Raw genomic sequence first — 18,480 nt, 5'->3', positions numbered from 1 at the left:
CTACTACCGTAAAACTTCAAATAATAGCCGAGTCCCAAATAGACGCCGGTCTCTTTTACACGCCTGGTGTGGCTGCAGGTTTGGGTCAATAAAGGCCGGTCTTTAAACACACGCACACACACACTCAGACACACACACACACACACACACACACACACACACACACACACACACACATATACAGTGTTACAGGTGTAATGAATGAACTGAACAGATGACCTGAACTGAAGTGTGTGTGTGTGTGTGTCTCAGGCTGGCCAATCAGAGGCTGCTGGCGGGTCAGTCTCAGGTGGAGGAGCTGCAGAAATCTCTTCAGGAACACGGATCCAAAGCTGATGATGTGAGTCCCGCGCTTCATGACATCATCATCATTACTCCTGCTGTGGATCTGATTGGCTGTGATGGGGCGAAAGCATGAGCTCATCGTTCACACACACAAGCTCATCGTTCACACACACACACACACACACACACACACACACACGAGCTCATCGTTCACACACACACACACACACACACACACACGAGCTCATCCTTCACACACACACGAGCTCATCGTTCACACGCACACACACAAGCTCATCGTTCACACGCACACACACACACACACACACACACACACACACACAATCTCATCGTTCACACACACACACACACACACACACACAATCTCATCGTTCACACACACACACGAGCTCATCCTTCACACACACACACACACACACACAATCTCATCGTTCACACACACACACACGAGCTCATCCTTCACACACACACACACACACACACACACACACACACACACACACACACACACACACACACACAATCTCATCGTTCACACACACACACACACGAGCTCATCGTTCACACACACACACACACACACACACACACACACACACACACACACACACACACACACACACACACACACACACACAAGCTCATCGTTCATACACACGAGCTCATCGTTCACACACACACACACACGAGCTCATCGTTCACACACACACACACACGAGCTCATCGTTCACACACACACACACACGAGCTCATCGTTCACACACACACAATCTCATCGTTCACACACACACACACACGAGCTCATCCTTCACACACACACACACACACGAGCTCATCGTTCACACACACACACACACACACACAATCTCATCGTTCACACACACACACACACACACACACAATCTCATCGTTCACACACACACACACACACCAGCTCATCGTTCACACACACACACACACGAGCTCATCGCACTAACGCCTGCTGTGTGTGTGTGTGTACTAACATCTCTCTCTTCACTGTGATGTCACTCATGATGTAGCATGATCCAGGCCTGCCATTGGTCGTCCTGCTGAGTGATGCCTTCGTCATCATCATCATCATCAGAAGCACACGTGTGTGTCCGTTACTTTAGTCTGGCCGTCTGCTTCATTTGATCATCATCCGTGTGTGTGTGTGTGTGTGTGTGTGTGACAGGCGTCTGTTGACGGTCTGCTGTCCTCTCTCTGTCCATCTAATCTCTCTCAGTCTGCTGTAAGTACAGTCCAGGCGTTTTGCAGCTTGATTGTTGTATGTCTCCCACTGGATCGCATGCGCATCTCAGACACGCGTGTGTCACGCAACGGACACGCGCCGCATCATCAGCCCAGTGCCCTGCGTATGCCCTGCGCATGCTCCCTCCGCCCAGTGCCCTGCGTATGCTCCCTCCGCCCAGTGCCCTGCGTATGCTCCCTCCGCCCAGTGCCCTGCGCATGCTCCCTCCGCCCAGTGCCCTGCGCATGCTCCCTCCGCCCAGTGCCCTGCGTATGCTCCCTCCGCCCAGTGCCCTGCGTATGCTCCCTCCGCCCAGTGCCCTGCGTATGCTCCCTCCGCCCAGTGCCCTGCGCATGCTCCCTCCGCCCAGTGCCCTGCGCATGCTCCCTCCGCCCAGTGCCCTGCGTATGCTCCCTCCGCCCAGTGCCCTGCGTATGCTCCCTCCGCCCAGTGCCCTGCGTATGCTCCCTCCGCCCAGTGCCCTGCGTATGCTCCCTCCGCCCAGTGCCCTGCGTATGCTCCCTCCGCCCAGTGCCCTGCGCATGCTCCCTCCGCCCAGTGCCCTGCGCATGCTCCCTCCGCCCAGTGCCCTGCGCATGCTCCCTCCGCCCAGTGCCCTGCGTATGCTCCCTCCGCCCAGTGCCCTGCGTATGCTCCCTCCGCCCAGTGCCCTGCGCATGCTCCCTCCGCCCAGTGCCCTGCGCATGCTCCCTCCGCCCAGTGCCCTGCGTATGCTCCCTCCGCCCAGTGCCCTGCGCATGCTCCCTCCGCCCAGTGCCCTGCGTATGCTCCCTCCGCCCAGTGCCCTGCGTATGCTCCCTCCGCCCAGTGCCCTGCGCATGCTCCCTCCGCCCAGTGCCCTGCGCATGCTCCCTCCGCCCAGTGCCCTGCGTATGCTCCCTCCGCCCAGTGCCCTGCGTATGCTCCCTCCGCCCAGTGCCCTGCGTATGCTCCCTCCGCCCAGTGCCCTGCGCATGCTCCCTCCGCCCAGTGCCCTGCGCATGCTCCCTCCGCCCAGTGCCCTGCGTATGCTCCCTCCGCCCAGTGCCCTGCGTATGCTCCCTCCGCCCAGTGCCCTGCGCATGCTCCCTCCGCCCAGTGCCCTGCGTATGCTCCCTCCGCCCAGTGCCCTGCGCATGCTCCCTCCGCCCAGTGCCCTGCGCATGCTCCCTCCGCCCAGTGCCCTGCGTATGCTCCCTCCGCCCAGTGCCCTGCGCATGCTCCCTCCGCCCAGTGCCCTGCGTATGCTCCCTCCGCCCAGTGCCCTGCGCATGCTCCCTCCGCCCAGTGCCCTGCGTATGCTCCCTCCGCCCAGTGCCCTGCGTATGCTCCCTCCGCCCAGTGCCCTGCGCATGCTCCCTCCGCCCAGTGCCCTGCGTATGCTCCCTCCGCCCAGTGCCCTGCGTATGCTCCCTCCGCCCAGTGCCCTGCGTATGCTCCCTCCGCCCAGTGCCCTGCGTATGCTCCCTCCGCCCAGTGCCCTGCGCATGCTCCCTCCGCCCAGTGCCCTGCGCATGCTCCCTCCGCCCAGTGCCCTGCGCATGCTCCCTCCGCCCAGTGCCCTGCGTATGCTCCCTCCGCCCAGTGCCCTGCGTATGCTCCCTCCGCCCAGTGCCCTGCGTATGCTCCCTCCGCCCAGTGCCCTGCGTATGCTCCCTCCGCCCAGTGCCCTGCGCATGCTCCCTCCGCCCAGTGCCCTGCGTATGCTCCCTCCGCCCAGTGCCCTGCGTATGCTCCCTCCGCCCAGTGCCCTGCGCATGCTCCCTCCGCCCAGTGCCCTGCGTATGCTCCCTCCGCCCAGTGCCCTGCGCATGCTCCCTCCGCCCAGTGCCCTGCGCATGCTCCCTCCGCCCAGTGCCCTGCGCATGCTCCCTCCGCCCAGTGCCCTGCGTATGCTCCCTCCGCCCAGTGCCCTGCGCATGCTCCCTCCGCCCAGTGCCCTGCGTATGCTCCCTCCGCCCAGTGCCCTGCGCATGCTCCCTCCGCCCAGTGCCCTGCGCATGCTCCCTCCGCCCAGTGCCCTGCGCATGCTCCCTCCGCCCAGTGCCCTGCGCATGCTCCCTCCGCCCAGTGCCCTGCGTATGCTCCCTCCGCCCAGTGCCCTGCGCATGCTCCCTCCGCCCAGTGCCCTGCGTATGCTCCCTCCGCCCAGTGCCCTGCGCATGCTCCCTCCGCCCAGTGCCCTGCGTATGCTCCCTCCGCCCAGTGCCCTGCGTATGCTCCCTCCGCCCAGTGCCCTGCGCATGCTCCCTCCGCCCAGTGCCCTGCGTATGCTCCCTCCGCCCAGTGCCCTGCGCATGCTCCCTCCGCCCAGTGCCCTGCGCATGCTCCCTCCGCCCAGTGCCCTGCGTATGCTCCCTCCGCCCAGTGCCCTGCGCATGCTCCCTCCGCCCAGTGCCCTGCGTATGCTCCCTCCGCCCAGTGCCCTGCGTATGCTCCCTCCGCCCAGTGCCCTGCGCATGCTCCCTCCGCCCAGTGCCCTGCGCATGCTCCCTCCGCCCAGTGCCCTGCGCATGCTCCCTCCGCCCAGTGCCCTGCGCATGCTCCCTCCGCCCAGTGCCCTGCGTATGCTCCCTCCGCCCAGTGCCCTGCGTATGCTCCCTCCGCCCAGTGCCCTGCGTATGCTCCCTCCGCCCAGTGCCCTGCGTATGCTCCCTCCGCCCAGTGCCCTGCGTATGCTCCCTCCGCCCAGTGCCCTGCGCATGCTCCCTCCGCCCAGTGCCCTGCGCATGCTCCCTCCGCCCAGTGCCCTGCGCATGCTCCCTCCGCCCAGTGCCCTGCGTATGCTCCCTCCGCCCAGTGCCCTGCGCATGCTCCCTCCGCCCAGTGCCCTGCGCATGCTCCCTCCGCCCAGTGCCCTGCGCATGCTCCCTCCGCCCAGTGCCCTGCGTATGCTCCCTCCGCCCAGTGCCCTGCGTATGCTCCCTCCGCCCAGTGCCCTGCGTATGCTCCCTCCGCCCAGTGCCCTGCGTATGCTCCCTCCGCCCAGTGCCCTGCGCATGCTCCCTCCGCCCAGTGCCCTGCGCATGCTCCCTCCGCCCAGTGCCCTGCGCATGCTCCCTCCGCCCAGTGCCCTGCGCATGCTCCCTCCGCCCAGTGCCCTGCGCATGCTCCATCCGCCCAGTGCCCTGCGTATGCTCCCTCCGCCCAGTGCCCTGCGTATGCTCCCTCCGCCCAGTGCCCTGCGTATGCTCCCTCCGCCCAGTGCCCTGCGCATGCTCCCTCCGCCCAGTGCCCTGCGCATGCTCCCTCCGCCCAGTGCCCTGCGTATGCTCCCTCCACCCAGTGCCCTGCGTATGCTCCCTCCGCCCAGTGCCCTGCGTATGCTCCCTCCGCCCAGTGCCCTGCGTATGCTCCCTCCGCCCAGTGCCCTGCGCATGCTCCCTCCGCCCAGTGCCCTGCGCATGCTCCCTCCGCCCAGTGCCCTGCGTATGCTCCCTCCGCCCAGTGCCCTGCGCATGCTCCCTCCGCCCAGTGCCCTGCGCATGCTCCCTCCGCCCAGTGCCCTGCGTATGCTCCCTCCGCCCAGTGCCCTGCGTATGCTCCCTCCGCCCAGTGCCCTGCGCATGCTCCCTCCGCCCAGTGCCCTGCGCATGCTCCCTCCGCCCAGTGCCCTGCGTATGCTCCCTCCGCCCAGTGCCCTGCGTATGCTCCCTCCGCCCAGTGCCCTGCGTATGCTCCCTCCGCCCAGTGCCCTGCGTATGCTCCCTCCGCCCAGTGCCCTGCGTATGCTCCCTCCGCCCAGTGCCCTGCGCATGCTCCCTCCGCCCAGTGCCCTGCGCATGCTCCCTCCGCCCAGTGCCCTGCGCATGCTCCCTCCGCCCAGTGCCCTGCGTATGCTCCCTCCGCCCAGTGCCCTGCGTATGCTCCCTCCGCCCAGTGCCCTGCGTATGCTCCCTCCGCCCAGTGCCCTGCGTATGCTCCCTCCGCCCAGTGCCCTGCGCATGCTCCCTCCGCCCAGTGCCCTGCGTATGCTCCCTCCGCCCAGTGCCCTGCGTATGCTCCCTCCGCCCAGTGCCCTGCGTATGCTCCCTCCGCCCAGTGCCCTGCGTACGCTCCTGCTGTGTTTCCCTGATGAATGTGAGCCTGAATGTCGATTCTGCTGTGGTCTTGAAGGTGTTTCTCCGATGATCGGGTGTCTCTCGTCCTGCATCCTCAGTGCTGGAGTGTGATTGTCATGTTTACATGCGCTGATAACATCAGCCCGTCGGATCGACCCGTTGTCCTGCTTTACATGCAGTGCAAGCTAACCGCGTTTGCTAGCCTTAAAGGGATAGTTCACCCAAAATTCTAGTTGCACTTTTTATCAATTAATTTCTTCAATTATGCCAAACGCACTTGCTGACCGCTGATCTACACTGTGTGTGTGTGTGTGTGTGTGTGTGGTGTTGGTGGTTGAGCTCGTCAGCACCCTCTGCTGGACCACGGCTCTCTAACACACACTCCGCAGTGAGCACTGTGAAGGGCTGGTGACAGCAGTGTGTGTGTGTGTGTGTGTGGTGATGGTGGCTGAGCTCGTCGGCGCCCTCTGCTGGACCACGGCTCTCTAACACACACTCCGCAGGGAGCACTGTGAAGGGCTGGTGACACCAGTGTGTGTGTGTGTCCAGCAGGAGGCGCTGCGGTTTCACATGAGCTGTAATCCTGAGTTTAACATCTTCTGTTTCAGACGGTCTTGATGAAGAGGAAGTGTCAGGAACATCTGTGAGTATCCGCTGACGTTGATCGTGTTCCTCAGAGTGAGTTCATCAGTGACTGAGAGTGTGTTTGTTCTTGTTTAGAGAGAAACTACGGGACGCCACTAACGAGCTTCAGACGAAGAGCTCCGAGATCGAAGAGCTGGAGAACAAACACAGTTCCAGCGGTGAGACATGGATGATTTCCTGACTCCACTGGCAGATATTAGTTCTGGTTTTAAACTCAAACTCGCTTAATTTTGATGCATTTTTCATTAATCAAGTGTTAATATGCCATTGTTCTTCTCCAGTAAATGTGTCTTGATGTAAGAATGATTAGATATTAGTGCTGGAGAACGAGACAGAAACACTGAGGAAGAGCGAGATGTGTTGCTGTGTGTGTGTGTGTGTGTGTGTGTGTGTGTGTGTGTGCTGCAGATCGTGTAACGAGTGTGTGTGTTGATGGTTTCAGTGTGTGTGTGTGTGTGTGTGCTGCAGATCGTGTAACGAGTGTGTGTGTTGATGGTTTCAGTGTGTGTGTGTGTGCTGCAGATCGTGTAACGAGTGTGTGTTGATGGTTTCAGTGTGTGTGTGTGCTGCAGATCGTGTAACGAGTGTGTGTGTTGATGGTTTCAGTGTGTGTGTGTGCTGCAGATCGTGTAACGAGTGTGTGTGTTGATGGTTTCAGTGTGTGTGTGTGCTGCAGATCGTGTAACGAGTGTGTGTTGATGGTTTCAGTGTGTGTGTGTGCTGCAGATCGTGTAACGAGTGTGTGTGTTGATGGTTTCAGCGTGTGTGTGTGTGTTGCAGATCGTGTAACGAGTGTGTGTGTGTATTGATGGTTTCAGCGTGTGTGTGTGTTGCAGATCGTGTAACGAGTGTGTGTGTTGATGGTTTCAGCGTGTGTGTGTGTGTTGCAGATCGTGTAACGAGTGTGTGTGTGTATTGATGGTTTCAGCGTGTGTGTGTGTGTTGCAGATCGTGTAACGAGTGTGTGTGTTGATGGTTTCAGCGTGTGTGTGTGTGTTGCAGATCGTGTAACGAGTGTGTGTGTTGATGGTTTCAGCGTGTGTGTGTGTGTTGCAGATCGTGTAACGAGTGTGTGTGTTGATGGTTTCAGCGTGTGTGTGTGTGCTGCAGATCGTGTAACGAGTGTGTGTGTTGATGGTTTCAGCGTGTGTGTGTGTGTGTTGCAGATCGTGTAACGAGTGTGTGTGTGTATTGATGGTTTCAGCGTGTGTGTGTGCACTGCAGATCGTGTAACGAGTGTGTGTGTTGATGGTTTCAGCGTGTGTGTGTGTGCTGCAGATCGTGTAACGAGTGTGTGTGTTGATGGTTTCAGCGTGTGTGTGTGTGTGTTGCAGATCGTGTAACGAGTGTGTGTGTGTATTGATGGTTTCAGCGTGTGTGTGTGCACTGCAGATCGTGTAACGAGTGTGTGTGTTGATGGTTTCAGCTCAGAGGATTGAAGATCTGGAGGACGCGCTGAAGAAGAAAGATGAAGATATGAAGCAGATGGAGGAGAGATACAAGAAATACCTGGAGAAGGCCAAGAGTGTACGTGTGTGTTTGTGTGTGTGTGTGTGTGTGTGCGTGCATGCGTGAGTGTGTGTGAGTGAGTGTGATGCTAATGTCGTGTGTGTGTGAGTGAGTGTGATGCTAATGTCGTGTGTGTGTGAGTGAGTGTGATGCTAATGTCGTGTGTGTGTGCAGGTCATCCGTACGCTGGACCCCAAACAGAATCAAGGTTCTGCTCCTGAAGTTCAAGCCCTGAAGAACCAGTTGCAGGAGCGCGAGAGGATGCTGCACTCACTCGAGGTCACACACACACACACACACACACACAAACACACACTCTCTAACACACTCTCTCACACACACACACACACACACACACACACACACACACACACACACACACACACACCAGGGTTTCCGTTGTCCGGACATTGGCCGGAAAAAAATTAAATGTCCGACAAAATTAAATCTCTCCGGTCAAATTGTCCGATTAAAATTGCGTAATTACCCCGCCCCTCTAACACAATATGAATTTATTTGAGAATAAGCAAAAATACACTGACTTTTGGCTATGTTATAAAGGAACAGCCTCTACCGTTTGAAAGTTATTAAACAACATCGCATGCTGCATTTCAAATAAAGCGCACGCCTAGAATGGCTGTAATATAGACCTAATCAACGACCGATTGAGTGAGACGTGTCAGATATGGCCAGGCCTGGCAGCCCTAAAGGAACACTCCACCGTTTTTAAAAAAATTGGGGTTATTCACGGTCTCCCCTACATTTAGATAGGTGGCAAATGCATGTTTGGAAGCACAGGCGAAGCACTGCTACTTGGGCGCAGAGATATCACGCAACACCTGAAATAAAGCTTGCCACAAAACCGGCGAAAGTAATGATTAGGCCTATGCATGAAACATTTGAATTATTGATAAATTGATAAAGTTGACGATGCAGACTCGCCATCTTCGCAGTAGTGAACGCGCCTATAGAGGGAATGTGCACGCGCCGGCGCCTCCGTGTCCTGATTATATTGTCCACTATATTTGCTTCTTATTTATTAATCCAGGCAAATTTGTTGATGAAACATTGATTGAAATTAAGATACAATTTATACAAAACGAAATTTTCGAGCAAAAGTAATATTCGAAGATCGCTGGGTTGATTATTATTCGAAAATCGCACCCCTCCACCACACACACACACACATGCATTAGGCTACACACCAGAGCATGTGAGCAAAGCGGAGCGGTGTGACGCTTATTATAAGTTAAAAAAACTTAAACATACGTTTCATATTTATAAATAATATAATGTTATTATTTTTTTATTTCATCTATGTTGATTAGCCTATATGAAAAGAGAACCGCATGAGATGAGTAAGATAGGATCATAAGATGACCGGAATATATCGGAAAACATTTGGAATGGGTCAGATTTTGACCACTTATACCCCATTTCCACCAAAGCATTTTGAGAGCCGGTGCCTGAGCGCGAACCAGTTCTTTGTGTTTCGACAGCCAAAGAACCGGTTCTCGGCCAGGAAAACTGGTTCCAAAGCGGCACCAACTCTTTGCTGGACTAGAACCGTTCTTTTACGACGTCATGCGTACGGCGGGGGCTGGGGGCGGGTTTAGATGTGTTCTAAACATCTTTTCTGACCATTATATAGGATCGCAAAGCCAGGAGAAACATTTGCAGAAACACGATGTAGTCCGCCATTGTAATTGTTATGCTTGAAGTTGGCGCAAGCGTTTCTAGTTTTTTTTTTTTTTTTTTTTTTTTGAAAACATTATGTAAGCAAAGAAGAAAACAGTCACAATATAGAACAAATAAATGGAAAGAAAAAAAGACACAAGACAGGGGTACATAACTAATCAGAAAAGATTACATATCAAAGGAAAAGATTAAAAGACTTACATATTTCAATTGTTTTTAAAGCCTTCTTGGTTCACGAGTTAGAGATAATCCCAAAGTAATGTTGTACTTGCAAGCGTTTCTAGCTAAGATGTATGGCGACGTACACAGTGACGTAACGACGTCGTTCGCTGGGCGCTCTAGTCAGTGGAAAAACAAACAGGTTCTGAGAAGGTTCGCAAGTTGAACCAACTCCGAACCAACTTTGAACCAGCACCAGTTCCGAACCAGTTCGTTTTTTGGTGGAAAAGGGGTATTATTAAGTTTTGTAAAGCCTTTCTTTAAAGTTTATTTCGTCTTTTATAAATTGTATGTGCTGCTCTATTCGCCTGTCCGCAACGGCGATAGATTGAAACGCGCGTCCGAGTGAAGATTGCGCAACTCGCGCAGTGCGTCGTCCATGACACTGATAGCAGCGGACACGAGCGCTCAGCTTGATTTCAAAAACAACTGATTTAAAACAACTGATTTTAGCGCTAGATCTCTTATTTAATAGCGAACTAAATGAAATATCTGCTAGTTAACTGGAGATGTTTTATTTATTTGTATTAGGTACATCCGTGCCTCAATGTTTCAAAAAGTGAATGTGTGTGAAACCATAGTAAAAAACAATTGGTGTTAATTGACGCCAATCGGACGTTCATGTTTTTTTCCGTCTATTTGAAAGTTAGGCTAATAATAACATGTTGCATTCTATACGGCCTGATTATGTCATTTTTTAAGTTACATAGCCTGCCTCCAGTTTTCCTCAACTTGATTAAGTAAGAGGCGATATTTGACCGGCATATCATCAAATTGTCCGTTAAACGAAACCTCTGCCGGTTACTTTGACCGGCACCATTTTTTTCTAGCGGAAACTCTGACACACACACACACTCATTCTCTGTCACACTCTCTCTCTCTCTCTCACACACACACAAACTTATTCTCTCACACACACATGCTGTCATGTGACTGTACTGTGTGTTTGCAGAAGGAGTATGACAAGACAAAGTCTCAGAGAGACCAGGAGGAGAAACTCATCGTGTCTGCCTGGTACAACATGGTGTGTGTCACACTCCCTCGAGTCACCAGAACACACTCTCTCGAGTCACCAGAACACACTCTCTCGAGTCACCAGAACACACACCTCGAGTCACCAGAACACACACCTCGAGTCACCAGAACACACACCTCGAGTCACCAGAACACACTCCCTCGAGTCACCAGAACACACTCCCTCGAGTCATCAGAACACACTCTCTCGAGTCACCAGAACACACTCTCTCGAGTCACCAGAACACACTCCCTCGAGTCACCAGAACACACTCCCTCGAGTCACCAGAACACACTCCCTCGAGTCACCAGAACACACTCTCTCGAGTCACCAGAACACACTCTCTCGAGTCACCAGAACACACTCCCTCGAGTCACCAGAACACACTCCCTCGAGTCACCAGAACACACTCTCTCGAGTCACCAGAACACACTCTCTCGAGTCACCAGAAAACACTCTCTCGAGTCACCAGAACACACTCTCTCGAGTCACCAGAACACACTCCCTCGAGTCACCAGAACACACTCTCTCGAGTCACCAGAACACACTCTCTCGAGTCACCAGAACACACTCTCTCGAGTCACCAGAACACACTCTCTCGAGTCACCAGAACACACTCCTCGAGTCACCAGAACACACTCTCTCGAGTCACCAGAACACACTCCTCGAGTCACCAGAACACACTCTCTCGAGTCACCAGAACACACTCTCTCGAGTCACCAGAACACACTCCTCGAGTCACCAGAACACACTCCCTCGAGTCACCAGAACACACTCTCTCGAGTCACCAGAACACACTCTCTCGAGTCACCAGAACACACTCTCTCGAGTCACCAGAACACACTCTCTCGAGTCACCAGAACACACTCCCTCGAGTCACCAGAACACACTCTCTCGAGTCACCAGAACACACTCCCTCGAGTCACCAGAACACACTCCCTCGAGTCACCAGAACACACTCCTCGAGTCACCAGAACACACTCTCTCGAGTCACCAGAACACACTCTCTCGAGTCACCAGAACACACTCTCTCGAGTCACCAGAACACACTCTCTCGAGTCACCAGAACACACTCTCTCGAGTCACCAGAACACACTCACTCGAGTCATCAGAACACACTCTCTCGAGTCACCAGAACACACTCCCTCGAGTCATCAGAACACACTCCTCGAGTCACCAGAACACACTCCCTCGAGTCATCAGAACACACTCCCTCGAGTCACCAGAACACACTCCCTCGAGTCACCAGAACACACTCCCTCGAGTCATCAGAACACACTCCTCGAGTCACCAGAACACACTCCCTCGAGTCATCAGAACACACTCCCTCGAGTCACCAGAACACACTCTCTCGAGTCACCAGAACACACTCTCTCGAGTCATCAGAACACACTCCTCGAGTCATCAGAACACACTCTCTCGAGTCATCAGAACACACTCCTCGAGTCACCAGAACACACTCTCTCGAGTCACCAGAACACACTCCCTCGAGTCATCAGAACACACTCCCTCGAGTCACCAGAACACACTCTCTCGAGTCACCAGAACACACTCTCTCGAGTCATCAGAACACACTCTCTCGAGTCACCAGAACACACTCTCTCGAGTCATCAGAACACACTCTCTCGAGTCACCAGAACACACTCTCTCGAGTCACCAGAACACACTCTCTCGAGTCATCAGAACACACACCTCGAGTCACCAGAACACACTCTCTCGAGTCACCAGAACACACTCTCTCGAGTCATCAGAACACACTCTCTCGAGTCACCAGAACACACTCTCTCGAGTCACCAGAACACACTCCCTCGAGTCACCAGAACACACTCTCTCGAGTCACCAGAACACACTCTCTCGAGTCATCAGAACACACTCTCTCGAGTCACCAGAACACACTCTCTCGAGTCATCAGAACACACTCCTCGAGTCACCAGAACACACTCTCTCGAGTCACCAGAACACACTCTCTCGAGTCACCAGAACACACTCCCTCGAGTCACCAGAACACACTCTCTCGAGTCACCAGGACACACTCCCTCGAGTCACCAGGACACACTCCCTCGAGTCACCAGAACACACACCTCGAGTCACCAGAACACACTCCCTCGAGTCACCAGAACACACTCTCTCGAGTCACCAGAACACACTCCCTCGAGTCATCAGAACACACTCCTCGAGTCACCAGAACACAGTCTCTCGAGTCACCAGAACACACTCTCTCGAGTCACCAGAACACACTCCCTCGAGTCATCAGAACACACTCCTCGAGTCACCAGAACACACTCTCTCGAGTCACCAGAACACACTCCCTCGAGTCACCAGAACACACTCTCTCGAGTCACCAGAACACACTCCCTCGAGTCACCAGAACACACTCCCTCGAGTCACCAGAACACACTCCCTCGAGTCACCAGAACACACTCTCTCGAGTCACCAGAACACACTCTCTCGAGTCACCAGAACACACTCCCTCGAGTCACCAGAACACACTCTCTCGAGTCACCAGAACACACTCCCTCGAGTCACCAGAACACACTCCCTCGAGTCACCAGAACACACTCTCTCGAGTCACCAGAACACACTCTCTCGAGTCACCAGAACACACTCCTCGAGTCACCAGAACACACTCCCTCGAGTCACCAGAACACACTCCCTCGAGTCACCAGGACACACTCCCTCGAGTCACCAGAACACACACCTCGAGTCACCAGAACACACTCTCTCGAGTCACCAGAACACACTCCCTCGAGTCACCAGAACACACTCTCTCGAGTCACCAGAACACACTCTCTCGAGTCACCAGAACACACTCTCTCGAGTCATCAGAACACACTCTCTCGAGTCACCAGAACACACTCTCTCGAGTCACCAGAACACACTCCCTCGAGTCACCAGAACACACTCTCTCGAGTCACCAGAACACACTCTCTCGAGTCACCAGAACACACTCTCTCGAGTCATCAGAACACACACCTCGAGTCACCAGAACACACTCTCTCGAGTCACCAGAACACACTCCCTCGAGTCACCAGAACACACACCTCGAGTCACCAGAACACACTCTCTCGAGTCACCAGAACACACTCCCTCGAGTCACCAGAACACACTCTCTCGAGTCACCAGAACACACACCTCGAGTCACCAGAACACACTCTCTCGAGTCACCAGAACACACTCTCTCGAGTCATCAGAACACACTCTCTCGAGTCACCAGAACACACTCCTCGAGTCACCAGAACACACTCCCTCGAGTCACCAGAACACACTCCCTCGAGTCACCAGAACACACACCTCGAGTCACCAGAACACACTCTCTCGAGTCACCAGAACACACTCTCTCGAGTCACCAGAACACACACCTCGAGTCACCAGAACACACACCTCGAGTCACCAGAACACACTCTCTCGAGTCACCAGAACACACTCCCTCGAGTCACCAGAACACACTCCCTCGAGTCACCAGAACACACTCTCTCGAGTCACCAGAACACACACCTCGAGTCACCAGAACACACACCTCGAGTCACCAGAACACACACCTCGAGTCACCAGAACACACTCTCTCGAGTCACCAGAACACACTCCCTCGAGTCACCAGAACACACTCCCTCGAGTCACCAGAACACACACCTCGAGTCACCAGAACACACTCTCTCGAGTCACCAGAACACACTCCCTCGAGTCACCAGAACACACTCCCTCGAGTCACCAGAACACACTCCCTCGAGTCATCAGAACACACTCCTCGAGTCACCAGAACACACTCCCTCGAGTCACCAGAACACACTCTCTCGAGTCACCAGAACACACTCTCTCGAGTCACCAGAACACACTCTCTCGAGTCACCAGAACACACTCTCTCGAGTCACCAGAACACACACCTCGAGTCACCAGAACACACTCTCTCGAGTCACCAGAACACACTCTCTCGAGTCACCAGAACACACTCCCTCGAGTCACCAGAACACACTCCCTCGAGTCACCAGAACACACACCTCGAGTCACCAGAACACACTCTCTCGAGTCACCAGAACACACTCTCTCGAGTCACCAGAACACACTCTCTCGAGTCACCAGAACACACTCTCTCGAGTCACCAGAACACACTCCCTCGAGTCACCAGAACACACTCCCTCGAGTCACCAGAACACACTCTCTCGAGTCACCAGAACACACACCTCGAGTCACCAGAACACACTCTCTCGAGTCACCAGAACACACACCTCGAGTCACCAGAACACACTCTCTCGAGTCACCAGAACACACTCTCTCGAGTCACTAGAACACACTCCCTCGAGTCACCAGAACACACTCCCTCGAGTCACCAGAACACACTCTCTCGAGTCACCAGAACACACTCCCTCGAGTCACCAGAACACACTCTCTCGAGTCACCAGAACACACTCCTCGAGTCACCAGAACACACTCCCTCGAGTCACCAGAACACACTCCCTCGAGTCACCAGAACACACTCTCTCGAGTCACCAGAACACACACCTCGAGTCACCAGAACACACTCCCTCGAGTCACCAGAACACACTCCCTCGAGTCATCAGAACACACTCTCTCGAGTCACCAGAACACACACCTCGAGTCACCAGAACACACTCTCTCGAGTCACCAGAACACACTCCTTGAGTCACCAGAACACCTAATACCTAATATACCTAATATATAAGTAATGTGTGTGTGTTTCAGATGTGAGAGTTATGTGTGTGTGTGTTTTAGGGAATGGCTCTGCAGAAGAAGGCGGCTGAGGACCGGTTGGCCGGCACCGGGTCGGGACAGTCGTTCCTGGCCCGGCAGAGACAGGCCACCAGCACCAGACGAGCCTATCCGGGTCACGTCCAGCCCACGGCAGCCAGGTAGAGCATCGCCACGGCAACCCCAGCTCAGCCAATCAGGACCCGCCTCAATCCCATAATGCCCTCTGATGAACCCGGGTCTCTGGACGCTCCTTAATTACATCAGCATTAATTAATCTACACACTCCTGAACGAGCGTGTCATTTCCCGTCGGACTCCTCTTTTAACGGAGGCTTTGCAGTATTTTAAGGGTGTTGTTCCTGACGCACAGAAACGTTAGAGTGTGTGTATTTGCTCCGCTGGGTGCGTTTCTGACGTCAAGTCTTTATATCCTGTCATCTTTATCTTCTGTTGATATCTATGCATTGAAAGAGCTAAATGTGTGTATCTCGTGTCGGTCGTCGTGACGGTCGTTTAAAGGCGCTTCATGACTTTGTTCTTCCTGTTTTTTGTTTAGTTGATTATTCCCGATGCCTTAAAACACTCACAGCTGCTGTCAATCACTGTCACGCGAGTCGCGCGTGTCCTTCACTCCTGCTAAACATGATGATCTTCCTCAGAAGACACGAACTCTCCAGTCGTTAATATCTCCAGTCGTTAATATCTCCAGTCGTTAATATCTCCAGTCGTTAATATCTCCAGTCACTTCGCTTCTCCAGTAAACGTGTCTTGATTTAAGAATGGAATGTTTAGGTAAAGTCGCAATTATATTTTAAAAAGTTTTATTCTGTGGCGGAAACGAGCTTCTATTGATACTTGTTCTTGTTTTAATCATAAACTCACTCAATTACGATACATTTTCCATCAAAAAAGTTTTTAAACCTTCAGTCATTTCACTTCTTCTCCAGTAAATGTATCTTGACGTAAGAATGTTTAGATATTTAGATAAACGAGACCGAGACACTGAGGAAGAACATGATGTTTGCAGGTTTTCTTCACGATCATAATGTTGAACGAGAACCGCGACTCTAGTGACGCTAGACTGAATCTGTGACTGACACCTGTCAATCTCTCTCTTTCACAGTGATGTTAAAGCATGAGCGGCAGGGGCGGGGCTGCATGACATCAGGGGGCGGGGCTTGTATGATTGACAGTTTAACCCATCGCTGCACATTAACTAACCCATCAGCACCTGTGTGCTATCCCAGAATGCTCTGGTCAGAAGTGGGCGGGGACAGCGCGTACTGGTAAAGACGGATGAACTCCATCATCAAGCCCTGATGTTCCTCACGCCTGTTTAGATGCATCGATCATTGTTCCAGTATCTCCTGTAGTGTATGATCCGTATGAGCGAGTGAGCTGGTGTTTCCAGCGGTGTGTGTGTGTGTGACGGAGATGAGCGTATCTGTGACTGATCAGGATCGGTGTGTGTGTGTGACGGAGATGAGCGTATCTGTGACTGATCAGGATCGGTGTGTGTGTGACGGAGATGAGCGTATCTGTGACTGATCAGGATCGGTGTGTGTGTGTGACGGAGATGAGCGTATCTGTGACTGATCAAGATCGGTGTGTGTGATGGAGATGAGCGTATCTGTGACTGATCAGGATCGGTGTGTGTGTGTGACGGAGATGAGCGTATCTGTGACTGATCAGGATCGGTGTGTGTGTGTGACGGAGATGAGCGTATCTGTGACTGATCAGGATCGGTGTGTGTGTGTGACGGAGATGAGCGTATCTGTGACTGATCAGGATCGGTGTGTGTGTGACGGAGATGAGCGTATCTGTGACTGATCAAGATCGGTGTGTGTGTGACGGAGATGAGCGTATCTGTGACTGATCAGGATCGGTGTGTGTGTGTGTGTGTGATGGAGATGAGCGTATCTGTGACTGATCAGGATCGGTGTGTGTGTGTGACGGAGATGAGCGTATCTGTGACTGATCAGGATCGGTGTGTGTGTGACGGAGATGAGCGTATCTGTGACTGATCAGGATCGGTGTGTGTGTGACGGAGATGAGCGTATCTGTGACTGATCAGGATCAGTGTGTGTGTGTGTGTGTGTGTGTGTGTGTGTGTGACGGAGATGAGCGTATCTGTGACTGATCAGGATCGGTGTGTGTGTGTGACGGAGATGAGCGTATCTGTGACTGATCAGGATCGGTGTGTGTGTGTGATGGAGATGAGCGTATCTGTGACTGATCAGGATCAGTGTGTGTGTGTGTGTGTGACGGAGATGAGCGTATCTCTGACTGATCAGGATCGGTGTGTGTGTGTGTGACGGAGATGAGCGTATCTGTGACTGATCAGGATCGGTGTGTGTGTGTGTGACGGAGATGAGCGTATCTGTGACTGATCAGGATCGGTGTGTGTGTGTGATGGAGATGAGCGTATCTGTGACTGATCAGGATCAGTGTGTGTGTGTGTGTGTGACGGAGATAAGCGTATCTGTGACTGATCAGGATCGGTGTGTGTGTGTGACGGAGATGAGCGTATCTGTTACTGATCAGGATCGGTGTGTGTGTGTGATGGAGATGAGCGTATCTGTGACTGATCAGGATCGGTGTGTGTGTGTGTGACGGAGATGAGCGTATCTGTGACTGATCAGGATCAGTGTGTGTGTGTGTGTGTGTGACGGAGATGAGCGTATCTGTGACTGATCAGGATCGGTGTGTGTGTGTGTGACGGAGATGAGCGTATCTGTGACTGATCAGGATCGGTGTGTGTGTGTGTGTGTGATGGAGATGAGCGTATCTGTGACTGATCAGGATCGGTGTGTGTGTGTGTGACGGAGATGAGCGTATCTGTGACTGATCAGGATCGGTGTGTGTGTGTGTGACGGAGATGAGCGTATCTGTGACTGATCAGGATCGGTGTGTGTGTGACGGAGATGAGCGTATCTGTGACTGATCAGGATCGGTGTGTGTGTGTGACGGAGATGAGCGTATCTGTGACTGATCAGGATCAGTGTGTGTGTGTGTGTGTGTGTGTGTGTGACGGAGATGAGCGTATCTGTGACTGATCAGGATCAGTGT

At 53.8% G+C, this 18,480-nt stretch overlaps 1 protein-coding gene across 1 annotated transcript; it reads left to right on the top strand.

The window, feature by feature from the left end:
* The first annotated feature begins 224 nt into the window (after positions 1–224).
* Positions 225–17,280, top strand: LOC130103559 (protein Hook homolog 3-like). The gene is made up of 9 exons (XM_056269798.1): positions 225–340; positions 6,228–6,262; positions 6,340–6,422; positions 7,691–7,791; positions 7,948–8,052; positions 10,643–10,714; positions 15,434–15,570; positions 16,535–16,826; positions 17,247–17,280. Exons 2-8 carry the CDS (start codon positions 6,237–6,239, stop codon positions 16,548–16,550), a joined length of 540 nt encoding a protein of 179 aa, XP_056125773.1. The 5' UTR covers positions 225–340; positions 6,228–6,236; the 3' UTR covers positions 16,551–16,826; positions 17,247–17,280.
* Positions 17,281–18,480: the final 1,200 nt, after the last annotated feature.

This window comes from Rhinichthys klamathensis, unplaced genomic scaffold (assembly GCF_029890125.1).
Source record: "Rhinichthys klamathensis goyatoka isolate OS25496 unplaced genomic scaffold, OSU_Roscu_1.1 h1tg000290l_1, whole genome shotgun sequence".
Taxonomy (NCBI): Eukaryota; Metazoa; Chordata; class Actinopteri; order Cypriniformes; family Leuciscidae; genus Rhinichthys; species Rhinichthys klamathensis.
Note: the sequence above shows the minus strand (reverse complement) of the source record. Positions and strands in the feature narration are given on the sequence as shown.

Excerpts from the sequence above, each read along its gene's own strand:
- LOC130103559 (XM_056269798.1), top strand. The coding sequence starts at position 6,237 with ATGAAGAGGAAGTGTCAGGAACATCT. Across the intron at positions 6,423-7,690 it reads GAACAAACACAGTTCCAGCG|CTCAGAGGATTGAAGATCTG; the intron begins GTGAGACATGGA and ends TGATGGTTTCAG. Across the intron at positions 10,715-15,433 it reads TGTCTGCCTGGTACAACATG|GGAATGGCTCTGCAGAAGAA; the intron begins GTGTGTGTCACA and ends TGTGTGTTTTAG.